Source organism: Staurois parvus, unplaced genomic scaffold (assembly GCF_062004578.1).
Source record: "Staurois parvus isolate SC_StPar_1 unplaced genomic scaffold, SC_StPar_1.0 ptg000526l, whole genome shotgun sequence".
NCBI lineage: Eukaryota > Metazoa > Chordata > Amphibia > Anura > Ranidae > Staurois > Staurois parvus.
Window position 1 is genome coordinate 53,327 of NW_028318322.1, and position 14,094 is coordinate 67,420.

At 45.3% G+C, this 14,094-nt stretch overlaps 1 protein-coding gene across 1 annotated transcript in view; it reads left to right on the forward strand.

The window, feature by feature from the left end:
* The window catches only part of LOC149451655 (uncharacterized), a 59,587-nt gene that overhangs the window by 10,840 nt on the left and 34,653 nt on the right, over positions 1–14,094 (forward strand). Inside the window, 2 exon segments of the mRNA XM_089690354.1 lie at positions 10,410–10,539; positions 11,737–12,500. Of these exon segments, the coding sequence (XP_089546480.1) occupies positions 10,410–10,539; positions 11,737–12,500 (894 nt within the window).

The following is a 14,094-nucleotide window of genomic DNA, read 5'->3' on the forward strand; positions in this document are numbered from 1 at the left end:
AATGTGCAAAAATGTCAATAAATAGAAATACAGCGCAGCGCTTTCCTTAATTGCTTTAAGTCCGCCCTATAATAGAAATACTGCCACAGGGCGGACTCCCTGCACAAAATCATGTGTATATATGTGGTTCATGCTCCCGCGGTGACCGGGGACGTGTGTGCATGCACGCACCAACCTGCCGTTGCCATGATTCAGTTCCTGACCAATCATCAGATTCAGGCCAGTGATGTTCGGTCTGGATCTGATGATCGATCCCTGCCCTATCAGAGATCTTCCTGTACCTGTGTTTACATTACACAGGTACAGGAAATGATGAAATCTTCCCTCTCTGAGCGCATTCCGTCCCAGAGAGAGAAGAAAGCAGATCCACGCACTACACACACAGTAAAATCACATTTAGGACACATTTAACCCCTTGATCGCCCCCAGTTAACCCCTTCGCTGCCCTGTCACCAGTGTCATTAGTACAGTGTACATATTTTTTGCTGATCACTGTATTAGTGTCTCAGGCAACTTCAGATAGCGTTAGCGTCCCTCCCAGATGGTGTCAGATTGCCCGTCACTACACCAGTCATCACATTTAACCCCTTGATTGCCAGGACGACGCTCATATACAATAAACCTCCATTGCTAGTTTAGTGTCTGAATGGATCAATATCTTTGATTAGATCAGCACTATACCAGCATTCACACACCTGCCAGCACCTGCATTTAGCCCCTACGTTTACCCCCCTTCTCCCCCAGCAAGTGCAGTGTCAGTAGGTCACTGTCACTTGATACATTGCACACAAAACCGCAGTGTTCGCAAAATCAAAAAGTCCTTGACAGCCAGGTGCTCTTTTTCCCGTGAGTCGCACTAGGTACCTATACATTTAGTGGCCAAAATGTCCAATAAAAGGTAAACTAGTGAAGAAGCCTACAGGATTCTGAGCATGTCAGGTGAGAGCGAAGGGGAAGACTCACTGATACAATCAGCCTCAGAATACAAACCTGCAGACAGCAGCAGCACCCTGACAGATAACTCAGACGATGGAGAAGAGGTCCCTGCTAAGGTCAGGTGTACCCGACCCCATTCCCAGGTTCCTGAGGTGGTACAACCTCTGCATGCAGCAGAGTGCCAGTACTAGTGCCGCACTACCTTTTGGTGAACTGGCGAGCACCAGCTGCCTAGTACATCCTGGTCTTATACATAGCAGCACTGCAGTATCACTTGGTGACATGGCGAGTCCCAAAAGTGCAGTACAAGCTGGTGCGGTGGTGAGTACAAGTATTGTCCCGCAGCCACCAAGAATCCGCACACAGGCTCATAGAGCCCCTAGTATCCTTCTGGATGTGCTTGCAAATCCCAATTGACAGCCCACAAATTCTGCAGCTCCCGTACTTCCCCCATTCACTCCCCAACCCGGAATTCAGGTGGAAACAGCCAATTTAAATACTCCCCTTGATTTTTTGGAGCTGTTTTTCATGGAAGATCTGTATGCATTAATTGTGGATTAAATCAATGTATAAATCAGTTTATCGCCACCAACTCAAGTTCAAACCTTACCAGACTATTTGCATGGAAACCTAATACGTTTTCCAAATTTAAGGTTTTTTTGGGCCTAACCCTCAACATGAGTATTACTAAGAAAAATGAATTGCGGTCGTATTGGTCCACAGACCCGATTCATCATATGCCATGTTCTCTGCTGCCATGGCCAGGCATAGATATGAGAAGATATTGCATTTTATGCACTTCAACAACATCTCCTCGGGGTGACCCTGAATTTTACTGACTCCACAAAATTAGGCCCCTCGTAAATCACCTCAACCAAAAATGTGCAGATGTCTATACTCCCCAGCAAAAAATCTGCGTTGATGAGTCCCTCATTAATTTTTATGGCCACCTGGCATTCAAACAATTTTTCCCCAGCAAGCGTGCCAGATATGGGGTCAGGGTTGGCGCTATCCTGGTATTTCTGGGCCTCCAAAACTGTGATATGTAGTGAGGAAGTGAAATGAGGAAGTTATGCACTTTCAGGCTTTCAAAGTGGTCATTGGATTTCAGGTTCCTGTATGTGGCTAGGCTCCCAAAAAGCCTCACACATGTGGTATCCCCATACTCGGTAGAAGTAGCAGAATGTATTTGGGGTGTAATTCCACATATACCCATGGCTTCTGTGAGAAATATGTCACTTAAGTGACAATTTTGTGTAAGAGAGAAAAAAAAGAAGAAAAAAAATCTTCCATGGACTCAACATGCCTCTCAGCAGATAGCTTAGGGTGTCTTCTTTCTGAAAAGGGCTCATTTGGGGGTGTTTGTACTGTCCTGGTATTTTAGCACCTCAATAAATGTGATGAGTAGTCAGAAAGTAAAAGCTGTGTAAATTCCATTATCTATCCCATAGATTGTAGTTCTATACCTTTCACACAAACCAATTAATATGCAGTTACTGGGATTTTTTTTTTTTTACCAAAGACATATAGCAAAATACATTTTGACCTAAATTTATGATGAAATTTGACTTAATTGGATATTTTTTATAACAGAAATGAGAAAATATTGTTTTTTTTTTCAAAAGATAGAGAATTAGAGTTCCAGAATTCCATCGTTGGGCGTTTGGTTGTATGAGTTTGTTTTTGGAGTAGGTGGTAGAACGTACAGAGATGGGAGCTGGAAGGTGTAGAGCTGTTGAAGAGTGTTATGAGGCCCATGGGCTGAGTGTTCTCACAGCAGTGCAGGTGAGGTAGCATATGTCTAATTCTGAGGAATTTGTAGAAGTCTTTCTGGTCCAGAAAATAAGTGAGGCTGGGATCCTGAAACGTTCTTATGTAAGTGTTGTTCAGCAGATCTTTGACAGAGTAAATGCCCTTTGTGTACAAGTTTACAGGTGGATATCTTCAGATAGGAGTTCCAAGGTGAGAAGAGAAGACATTGCAGAACATTTTGCAGTATGTCCAAAGAGGATTACGCCAAAGAGTTCCACATTCATATGATTGGTGTTATGGTGTCCAGGAATTCTGGTCAGTTTCTATCATTGCACCATGGAGAGTATTCTTCCCATCCACACTGCAGTGTAGTATGATGGCTGTAGGATGGAGGATAGGAAGTGTCGGTCTCGGGAGGAGAAATAAAGCACAGCGGATCATAGGTACAGATCTATCGAATTTGGACACAGCTATGCCAGCAGACTAAAAAAGAGAGCAAATGGCATAGTGATCCATCCCGGTTACAGTGTGTTTGTACCTATGATAAATGACAGGCTAAACCCACCTGGAGACTTTCTCCAAACCTGGAGTGTGCTGAGTTCTTGGAGAACGTCTACACAGTGTTTCCAGATTGGCTTTATCACCCCAACGAGCTCGCTCCAGTTCATGGATGTCATCATTATGTTTGGAGGATCTCACCAGTCAGGAGCCTTTCCTGTCATCCTACATGTTCCCTTCTGAGGATTGTTCTATCCCTGTACTTTGTTTAACATTTTCATTATGAGAGGATTGATATATATTTTTATACTTTAAAGCAGGGCTTAAAATTTCGAGTCTAGACCTACTTGCCAGGCAAAAATTTTACTCTCCACCATTTGCCCCACCCCACCTTGCCCAGGTCTGTCTCCAACCCCACCCCCAGCCCTGCCCCCAACCCCGCCCCTAGCCCTGCCCCCAACCACACCCCCTTAAAGCTTATGAAATTACATTTTTCTTTAGAATAAAGAGTCCAAAATATAAAAAACTGCAATTATAACATAACTTTATGTCAATTTAAACATCACAGCAATAGCTTAATAGCAATGGGGTGCAATCAAAATATCACGTTTTACAGCTTTAAACCTGCAGTGAACATTTTGTATTTTTTTGTTTATCTCCTGCATCTTTAGTAACTAAAGTCTCTTTTAAAAGATGTAAATTTAGTTAATGTAATTTACCTTAAGCTGGCGGGTGTAGTGATGTGCAGTGCTGGTGGGTCTCTCCTTCAAGTGTCTCCCACGCCGGTGTAGAGCGGGCCTCTCCTCGTGTCCCCCAAGGCAATATAGAGCAGGCCTCATGTCCCCCAAGGCAGTGTAGAGCAGGCCTCATGTCCCCCAAGGCAGTGTAGAGCGGGCCTCGTGTGCCCAAGGCGATGTAGAGCATGCTCCATGTGCCCCTAGGCGGTGTAGAGTGGGCTCCATGTCCCCCAAGGTGGTGTAGAGTGGGCCTCGTGTCCCCCAAGGTGGTAGAGAGTGGGCCTCATGTCCCCCAAGGCAGTGGAGAGTGGGCCTTGTGTCCCCCAAGGTGGTGTAGAGCGGGCCTCGTGTCCCCCAAGGTGGTAGAGAGTGGGCCTCATGTCCCCCAAGGCGGTGGAGAGCAGGCCTTGTGTCCCCCAAGGTGGTAGAGAGTGGGCCTCATGTCCCCCAAGGTGGTGGAGAGCGGGCCTTGTGTCCCCCCAAGGCAGTGGAGAGCGGGCCTCATGTCCCCCAAGGCAGTGGAGAGCGGACCTCAAGTCCCCCAAGGCGGTGGAGAGCGGGCCTTGTGTCCCCTAAGGCAGTGGAGAGCGGGCCTCGTTTCCCCCAAGGTGGTGGAGAGCGGGCCTCTCCTCGTGTCCCCCACAGCGGGGGAGAGCGGACCTCTCACCTCTCCTCGAGACCCCCCGCGGCAGTGGAGTGCGGGTGTCTCCTCCCAGCGGAGGAGAGCAGACCTCTCCTGCACCTGTCCCCTCAGCGGCACTGCCAGTGTAATGACGGTGCCAAAGAAGAAGCCGGAAGTCGGAAACCGGAAGTTGGAAACTGGAACTCGGCTTCACAATGAGGCTTGGAGCTCCATCTGTGCTCGCCACACAAGGATTTCTCTTCGTATTTGACGAGCGGGCGAGCTGCTTTTTCAAGCCCTGCTTTAAAGAATCATTTTACATTTTCTTCACCAAAAAGATTGATTTCAGAGGGAATCTGTTTTAATGTATTTTCTATATGTAATAAAATATCTTTGTTAAATCATTGGCTACATAAGAGCTAGAATTATATTTTCTCTTATTGTGTGTTATATTTGAGTTTCCCTGGTAGCCGTGTAAGGCAGATATTTTACAGGAGTGATTATTCAGGCTGTTCACACCAATGTGTTTTTTAGTACTTTTTGTTTTCAGAAACACACTCCAGTCCATTAAATATGGTTTCCTATGGGACATGTTCACATCTAGGCTTTTTTCAACTGCTGTGTTTTTGGAAAGGGTCAGCATTTTTGATACAACCGAGTTCTATGGAGAATTTGCTGAAATGCATGGTTGTGCATTTTTGCATTTTTATTGTGCCCAGCAAAAAAAAATGACTTTGGAAAAAAAAATAAAACTGAACAAAACACGAAATGTGCCACAAAGGTATCACAAACGTATCAAAATGCAAGTGTACAATCCAAACGTTCCTGCATTAAAAATGGCGGTTTGTATAAGTGGGTGCTGCAGCGACCGTCGATCGGAACCGAACAGAATCAGTGAGGGAAAATGTCACCAGCACACCGAGGATCACCAATATGGGGCCAAAAGTTTTACTGAATGATCACATAGTTACAGCAAGGCAATGTTTCGGAGACTCGCAGGACCCTTTGTCACATGCCTGATGAAGGGGTCCTGCGAGACTCCAAAACATTGCCTTGCAGTAACTATGTGATCGTTCATTAAAACCTTTGGACCCATATTGGTGATCCTCGGTGTGCTGGTGACATTCTCCCTTACAAACATATCAAAAACACATAAAAAATGCAAAATGAACTGCGAAAAGAACAAAAAGCAAACTAAAAAGGTGTGAACAGAGCCTTACAGATGTTTCTTGGGGTTGCAGTTCCTCTGAGCTCCTCAAGGTGGGGATCTCACTTCTACCCAGACAGGAAGTTTCTATGGAAGACAGACAGGAAGTGATGTCATGTACAGGCAGGAAGTGATGTCAGGTACAGACAGGAAGTGATGTCAGGCAGGAAGTTCCAAGTGGTTTTGAAGTAGAGAAGAGACGTTACCAGAAGTGGCAGCAGAGGAGGTAATAAGACATTATTTTCTATTTACACCCAGTAACCCCTGTCATGTCCGTCCTCTTCCTCCATAGTCACGTCCGTCCTCTTCCTCCATAGTCACGTCCGTCCTCTTCCTCCATAGTCACGTCCTTTCTCTTCCTCCATAGTCACGTCCGTCCTCTTCCTCCATAGTCACGTCCGTCCTCTTCCTCCATAGTCACGTCCGTCCTCTTCCTCCATAGTCACGTCCGTCCTCTTCCTCCATAGTCACGTCCGTCCTCTTCCTCCATAGTCACGTCCGTCCTCTTCCTCCATAGTCACGTCCTTCCTCTTCCTCCATAGTCACGTCCGTCCTCTTCCTCCATAGTCACGTCCGTCCTCTTCCTCCATAGTCACGTCCGTCCTCTTCCTCCATAGTCACGTCCGTCCTCTTCCTCCATAGTCCTGTTCGTCCTCTTCCTCCATAGTCACGTCCGTCCTCTTCCTCCATAGTCACGTCCGTCCTCCTCCTCCATAGTCACGTCCGTCCTCTTCCTCCATAGTCACGTCCGTCCTCTTCCTCCATAGTCACGTCTGTCCTCTTCCTCCATAGTCACGTCTGTCCTCTTCCTCCATAGTCACGTCCGTCCTCTTCCTCCATAGTCACGTCCTATCTCTTCCTCCATAGTCACGTCCGTCCTCTTCCTCCATAGTCATGTCTGTCCTCTTCCTCCATAGTCACTGTGACGTCTTTTATCTCCAGCAGATGATGATACACACATATATAGTGTGGGAACCCAGATGAACCCCTTCAGGGGCAGAACATTCCCCCACTTCCGGGGCCGGAACATTCTCCTCATTGTGGAGATAAATTCTAGTAATATGGTCCTCTAAACAAACAGCACTGACAATAAATAGACAAGACAAGGACCATCCTGACCATACATGGCCTACAAAGGACAATGATGACACTACACAGGCAGCCAATGGGCAATCATTACACTATGCAGCCAACACAATGATGGAGTGCCGGGGTCAGGAGTATGGAGCATAGAGCCCCTTACATTGCTGCTCAGGAGGAAGAAAACATTCCCCAGCCGGCCATGAAGAATATGTTCCATCATTGGTGTCAGAGGGAGGGAAATACTGAGGGAAGTAGAGGACTGAGGGGTCTCTGAGGAGGTAGTGGGACTAAAGAACTCTGGATCCTCTGAGGGTTTCCTGCATCTGAAGGACTCTGGGACCTCTGAGGAGGAGGAGTAACTGAAGAACTTTGGGAGCCTGTTAGGAAGTAATAGGGCTGAACAACTCTGAGAGGTTAGTGGGGCTGAAGGACTGTGTGGGGTCTCTGAGGGGGTATTCAGGCTGCAAGGCTCTGAGGTAAGAGGGGGCTTTAGGGCTCATAGGAACTCTTGGTCTCTGATGGTCCTCCCACCCCACCTTCACTTACTTTTCTGACCTCCTTAAAGAACTCCTGCCAGCACGTGTAGGGATTCTTCACCTCACCATCTCACTGGTCAACAAATATATAGCAAGACACAAAATAGAACAAAGAAGGACACTTGGTCCTTGGGGAGGTCTGTTTGCATAGCATTAACCACTTCCAGACCGGACACTTTTACCCCTTCCTGTCCAGGGCAATTTTTAGCTTTCAGCGCTATCACACTTTGAATGACAATTGCGCGGTCATGCAACACTGTACCCATATGAATTTTTTACCATTTTTTTGAGACAGATAAAGCTTTATTTTGGTGGTATTTATTCACCGCTGGGATTTTTATTTTTTTTACTATGTAAATGAAAAAGTTCAAAAATTTTGAAAAAAAGTGTTTTTTTAAATAAAATTTTGCAAATAAATAATATTTCATCATAAATCTTAGCCAAAATTTATTCCGTTATTTTTTTAGTAAAAAAAAAAATCCAAATTAGTTTATAACCAAAAATTATAATTTTTAAACATTTTTTTTTACATTTTATTTTATTTTTTTATATTATTATTTTTTATTTTTATTTTTTTTTTTACATACTGTCACCCTAGCAGTACACTGTCACCATGGTGACACTGTAATACTTGTGGAGGGTGATGAAGATTTTTTTTTTTTTTTTTTACACTGATTGCTTTTACACCCATATAGGATGTAAAAGCAATCATTTCTCTTTCTCTCTGCCTGCATTCTTGCAGCCATTGAGAAGTACTGAGTGAGCTGTGAGTGGTCACAGCTTGTCACATGGTACAAGCCTGTTGTGAATAGCCCTGTACCATGTGACCTCTGTGATCATTCACAGATTTCACACATAGTAAGCAATGATGTCACAAGTGACATCTTCCTTACTACTTTGCATGTGATCACTGATTCGCCATTCAGTGATCACATGATCAGGACCTCGTACAGAGGTCCCGTCCGACAATCGGTGTTTCACTGTGTCCGGAGGACACAGCGGACACCGGATCGCGGTGGCGCGCGCTCCCAGGGAGCGCGCACAGCTAGAAAAGGCGGGTGCCGTTTATGAACGGCAACCCGACCCTGGACTGCCACCGCCCTGCCGTTTATAAACAGCAGGTGGACGGCAAGAGGTTAATGCTTAATGGGCGGACAGTCCAATACCTTCCCATGACACAGAATCTGGCAGTGCCCGGTACTAGAATTCAGAACCTCAAAAATCCACTGCCCCTCTGTACAATGTCCTGGAAATGTCAGAATACTTGGCAACTAAGAGATCAAACCCTTCCCCCTGCTGTCCTCCTCCTACCCACACATAGAAGAGATGAGAACAGACTCCTCCCCCACAGCTCTCTACTCCACCAGTAGCATCCTCCTGCTACCCAATCCCTTCTCTTACTGAAGAGAGTGACAGTGACATCACTCCTGTCAGTCAGCAGGCTGCTGGAGATTGGAGCCTTGCAGCTGGAGTTCTGCCAATTATCCTGATTATCCAGCAATTCCAGCCAAAAATCAGCAATTCAACATTCTCACAGCACTGCCTCAGAGCAAACAGGTCATAGGAAGGATCGTATTTATCATTCCTTGTCTGCAGATCTAAAACTCATCAAAACCAGTTCAGAGACCAAACAAACCCAACAGAGAAAAGGGGATTTCTGATGCAGCAGGTCAAGAGGGTCCCGGAACCTTGAAGATTTAGTAAACACTAAACAGTCCAGACTAAACGTGTTCCCATGGGGGGAGTAGTTCTTCAATGTCCAGCAACCCTCCTATTCCCCCCTCACATCCACATCCTATTATTGTGTGACCAATACCATCCAAATCATTCTTACTTTCATTTCCCAAAGTTATCCGTCTACAAGGAGACCTGTATAGATCACATGATGGCACCAATGAGGATGGAGGAGGACCGGAGTCACATGACTGAGAAGATACTAAACTTCACCCTGGAGATCATCTACCTGCTGACCGGAGAGGTGAGGAGGATTCTGGGAGGTCACATGACATCACTCTCATCTCTATTAATAAAACACGGACCTGACCGGAGAGGTGAGGAGGATTCTGGGAGGTCACATGACATCACTCTCATCTCTATTAATAAAACACGGACCTGACCTGAGAAGTGGGGAGGATTCTGGGAGGTCACATGACATCACTCTCATCTCTATTAATAAAACACGGACCTGACCGGAGAGATGTGGAGGATTCTGGGAGGTCACATGACATCACTCTCATCTCTAATATTAAACACAGACCTGACCGGAGAGGTGAGGAGGATTCTGGGAGGTCACGACATCACTCTCATCTCTATTAATAAAACACAACCCTGACCGGAGAGGTGAGGAGGATTCTGGGAGGTCACATGACATCACTCTCATCTCTATTAATAAAACACAGACCTGAGCGGAGAGGTGAGGAGGATTCTGGGATTCTAACATGATATTCCTATTGGTTCCTCAATACAGAGATTTCCTCTTCTGAAGTCAGGTGATCATATGACCATCACAGTGCCTCCATGTGACTCCCTAAACCCTGAGATACACAACATGCAGAAGATTCTAGAAGTCACCAAGAAGATGATGGAGCTGCTGACAGGAGAGGTGAGCGGTGCCGGGAATTCTGGGACATTCTCCAATCACTGATAGTATCATTAGGATCTGTACATTATCTGCATTGTTACCATTGATGTCATTTTATTATATATTCAGAGTGGAATCCTCGGGGATGATAATATTGATGTTAAAGAAGAGTATAAAGAGGAGGATGAGGAGTATGGAGTGATGGAGGAGTTTTCAGAAGGACACAAGGATATGATGGAGCCACCTAATACCAGGAACCCACCAGAGAGATGTCCCCGTCCTCTGTATTCCCGGGATTCCACACAGGAAAATCACACCATCCCTCACCATTACAAGGTTGGTGGGATGGAGCATCTAGAACATGGACTTGTGGAGATGATGTGTGGATTTTTCATGTAATCTTATATTTATATATTTGGTGAAATTTCTCATTCTCTTGGTTTAGGGTGAAGATCTGATGTATATAAAAGTTGAGGTGAAATCAGAAGAAGAAGAGGCGTATGTGAGGGATGATCAGCAGTCTATGGAGGAGGATGGAATAACGGGGACATTTATAGAGGAGGACACTCCTACAGAGATCAGCACAGGTGGGTCATGAACACTAAATCCATTCCTCCACCCATACTGCTCACTGATTGGTCCAGAGTAGGGCGGGGACTGGGTGATATCAGCCTGTAATCCCCTGGTCACTTTCCTGAGCTGTGTTCCCCGTCCTGTATTCCTGGATTTCTCTCGGATAATCTTCCTTCTCTGTGCTGCAGACACAATTTATGTATCTAGACTGGATTTATGGAGATTCTGGGGTTCAGCTGGAAGCTAAATATTAATTCATTGCCTCTGCTCAACGTAGACACCTGTCAGAGCCTGGACTTGAACCCAGGACCTGTACTGTGTCTGGTAGTAACTCTTCGCACTGAGCTACCTGATATAATGGACGGCACTTTGCTTAATCCATTGCTGTGTTTTCTGCTGAACCTTGAACTCTTTGCTCCTCCCATGAACTTCCTGATTTAAGCCATGTCTCTGCACTTCCTGGTTGGCAGATTATTGTTCCTTCTCCATCCAATATCTTGCCCTTGTCTCTCCTGCTACCTTCTGTACCTTCACTACTGACCTGGAACCACTTGTTACTGACCCTTGGCTTGTTTATTTACTACTACTGTGACCTGGTACTAACACGCAGCAAAACCCATACCCACCATCTGGAGCTCTGGTGATACTGGTTACTGCTTAGACCCCGCACCTCAGGTGAGCCCATGTCATCTGTCAGGGTGACCTGCCTGTATACCTATCCTGTTGGTTGGTCTTCTTCTATAAATACTGGTCTCTGAGCCTGAGCTCTGACCAGCACAGAAAAATCTGACCCAAACATGGAGGCCGCTATAGCCTACCAAGAAAAATGTTCCGAACTGGAAAGTGTAGTAAAGGGGCAACAGGAGAAAATCCATGACTGTAAAGACGATTGCTGGGCATATGTTCCTGTGATGTTGCTAACACAGGCATGCCTCTGTCATGATGAGTGATAGAGGGGGTGGGGACCCTCGTCCTATAATCCCCTCATCACTGTCCCTCCTATAAAAGACAGTTCTGGTTGTTTCCTCACTCTCTGACTAAGGTCCATGAATAAAGAAATGACCTGGTAGGAGATCAGAGGAGCCATTTCCTAGTTCCCTTGAGGGTGGAATTGTAAGCTCCTCAGAGACCAAGCTGCCTGATGTGGGCGGAGTCCTGGTTTGGGGGAACCAATCAGCTCCTGTCTAGTAATCTTTGTCTTTGTATTTTAGTCCATGGCCGGGAGATGAGGAAAACCTCCGAGGATTGTCTCACTTTGTCTCCAGACTGGAAAGTAGAAGATGAGGACATCACACAGTATAGTCCAGGAGAAAACCCGGCTCCCTCCAATGTCCATCCGGCACCACCCAGTGTAGATGGACCATCGGATTCCTCGTATCCTGAGGAACCTCAGACTGTGCGGGACCGGGCCGGCCTTCCAACAGGGAAGAGCTTCTCCTGTCCTGAGTGCGGGAAAGGTTTCTGTTCTATATCCAAACTTAATGTGCATAAAAGATCTCACACGGGGGAGAAGCCGTATTCCTGTCCTGAGTGCGGGAAATGTTTTTCAAGGAAGACCCGTCTTTACACACATCAGAGATCTCACACGGGAGAGAAGCTGCATTCCTGTCCTGAGTGTGGGAAAAGTTTTTCACAGAAGTCCAGTCTTTGCACACATCAGAGATCTCACACTGGGGAGAAGCCATATTCCTGTCCTGAGTGTGGAAAGTGTTTTTCAGATAAGTCCAATCTTAACAAGCATCAGAGATCTCACACGGGGGAGAAGCCGTATTCCTGTCCTGAGTGCGGGAAATGTTTTACAAAGTCTTCCAATCTTTACACACATCAGCGATCTCACACAGGGGAGAAGCCGTACTGCTGTCCTGAGTGTGGGAAATGTTTTTCACAGACGTCCAGTCTTCATAAACATCAAAGATCTCACACGGGAGAGAAGCCACTTTCCTGTCCTGAGTGAGGGAAATGTTCCTCACTGAAGTCCTGTCTTCCTGTACATCAGAGGTCCCACACAACCCTGGAGGTGTATTAGTGCCTTGAGTGCAGGAAATGTCTTCTAGATGAATGTTGCTGGACATCCCAGCTCTCATGTGGGGAAGAAGCACACCCTGATATACACCTCAGATATACTCCATGGCTGATCTTCATCATGGAAGAAACAGTTCATAAGGAGATCAGAGGTCCCCAAAAGACATGGATGAAGTGTGGGACCGGGTTGGCCATTGATAGCAGGAGAAGAATAAAAATGGAGTCCTGCCCTGTGATTGGCTGAGTACATTTTGTGGTGGGAGATTTCACAAACACTTGGAGGTCTTTTTAAAAAAAAATGGTTCTACCTCCTGTATACCGGACACTTCCACCCCATTCCTGCCCAGGCCGACTGGTAACTATCAGCGCTCTCACACTTTGAATGACAATTACACAGTCATGCAACATTGTACCCAAATTATATTTTTGTAATTTTTTCACACAAATAGATATTTATTTTGGTGATATTTAAACACCACTTTTTACCATTTTTTTTGTTTCTTGTTGTTACAAATAAATGGTCTTTCCTTATAAATGTAGACAAAGGTGTATTCTGCGCCATTTCTTGGGTACAATAACCCCAATCAGTGTCTATGATTCAGTGTGTAGGAGAGTTATAGAGTCTACAAACTATGGGATAGATGTCTGAAAATCCATCATGTCTGATGATGGCAGATCTCATTTCTGAGGACCAAAAACACCAGAACGGTACAAATTGTCAGAACTTTATCTGTGAGGAAATAATCCGTATACAATTCATGGAAACAGGCGGGATCTGGAATGAAGGAGATTCCCTACTAATTCTCACAAAGTAACCGACATCCCAGTTCTGTATTTGTGATAATTGGAAGATGAAATAAAACACAATAATGTGCAAAAATATATATTTATTAATAATATAAATCAGTACAAAATGGGGATGAAATCTAATAGGTGATGATAAATAATAAACAATACAAGATAACAGTACAATGATCTAATCCACAATAATGGGGAGAAATACAAGCCAGCAATTACTTCCAAATATTAATGAATTACATCCAACTGTCTGGAAATGTCGTGTAAGAAATCAGTAACTCAGCAACATGTGACAACAGATATACAAATCCCCCCCGTGATCTCTCTACACCCAGATATTCAACGCTCAACGTGTACCTTGCCATGACTTGATCTGGAATCCCATACACAGGCCAATCCAATCCGCTTACAATCTGAGATGAAGATGTAATGTTACATGAAGTAGTCTACCTTGTCATATATATACTGTATACATCCGGATAAACCATTTTGAGTCTAGACCTACTAGCCAGGCACAAACCTTACTCTCCACCAGTTGCCCCACCCAACCTTGCCCAGGTCCACCTCCAACCTCACCCCCAGCCCATCCCCCAACCCTGTCCCTAGCCCTGCCCCCAACCACACCCCCTTAAAGCTTATAAAATTAAATTTTTCTTTAGAATAAAGAGTCCAAAATATAAAAAAAACTGCAATTATAACTTTATTATGTCAATTTAAACATCACAGCAATAGCTTAATATCAATCGGGT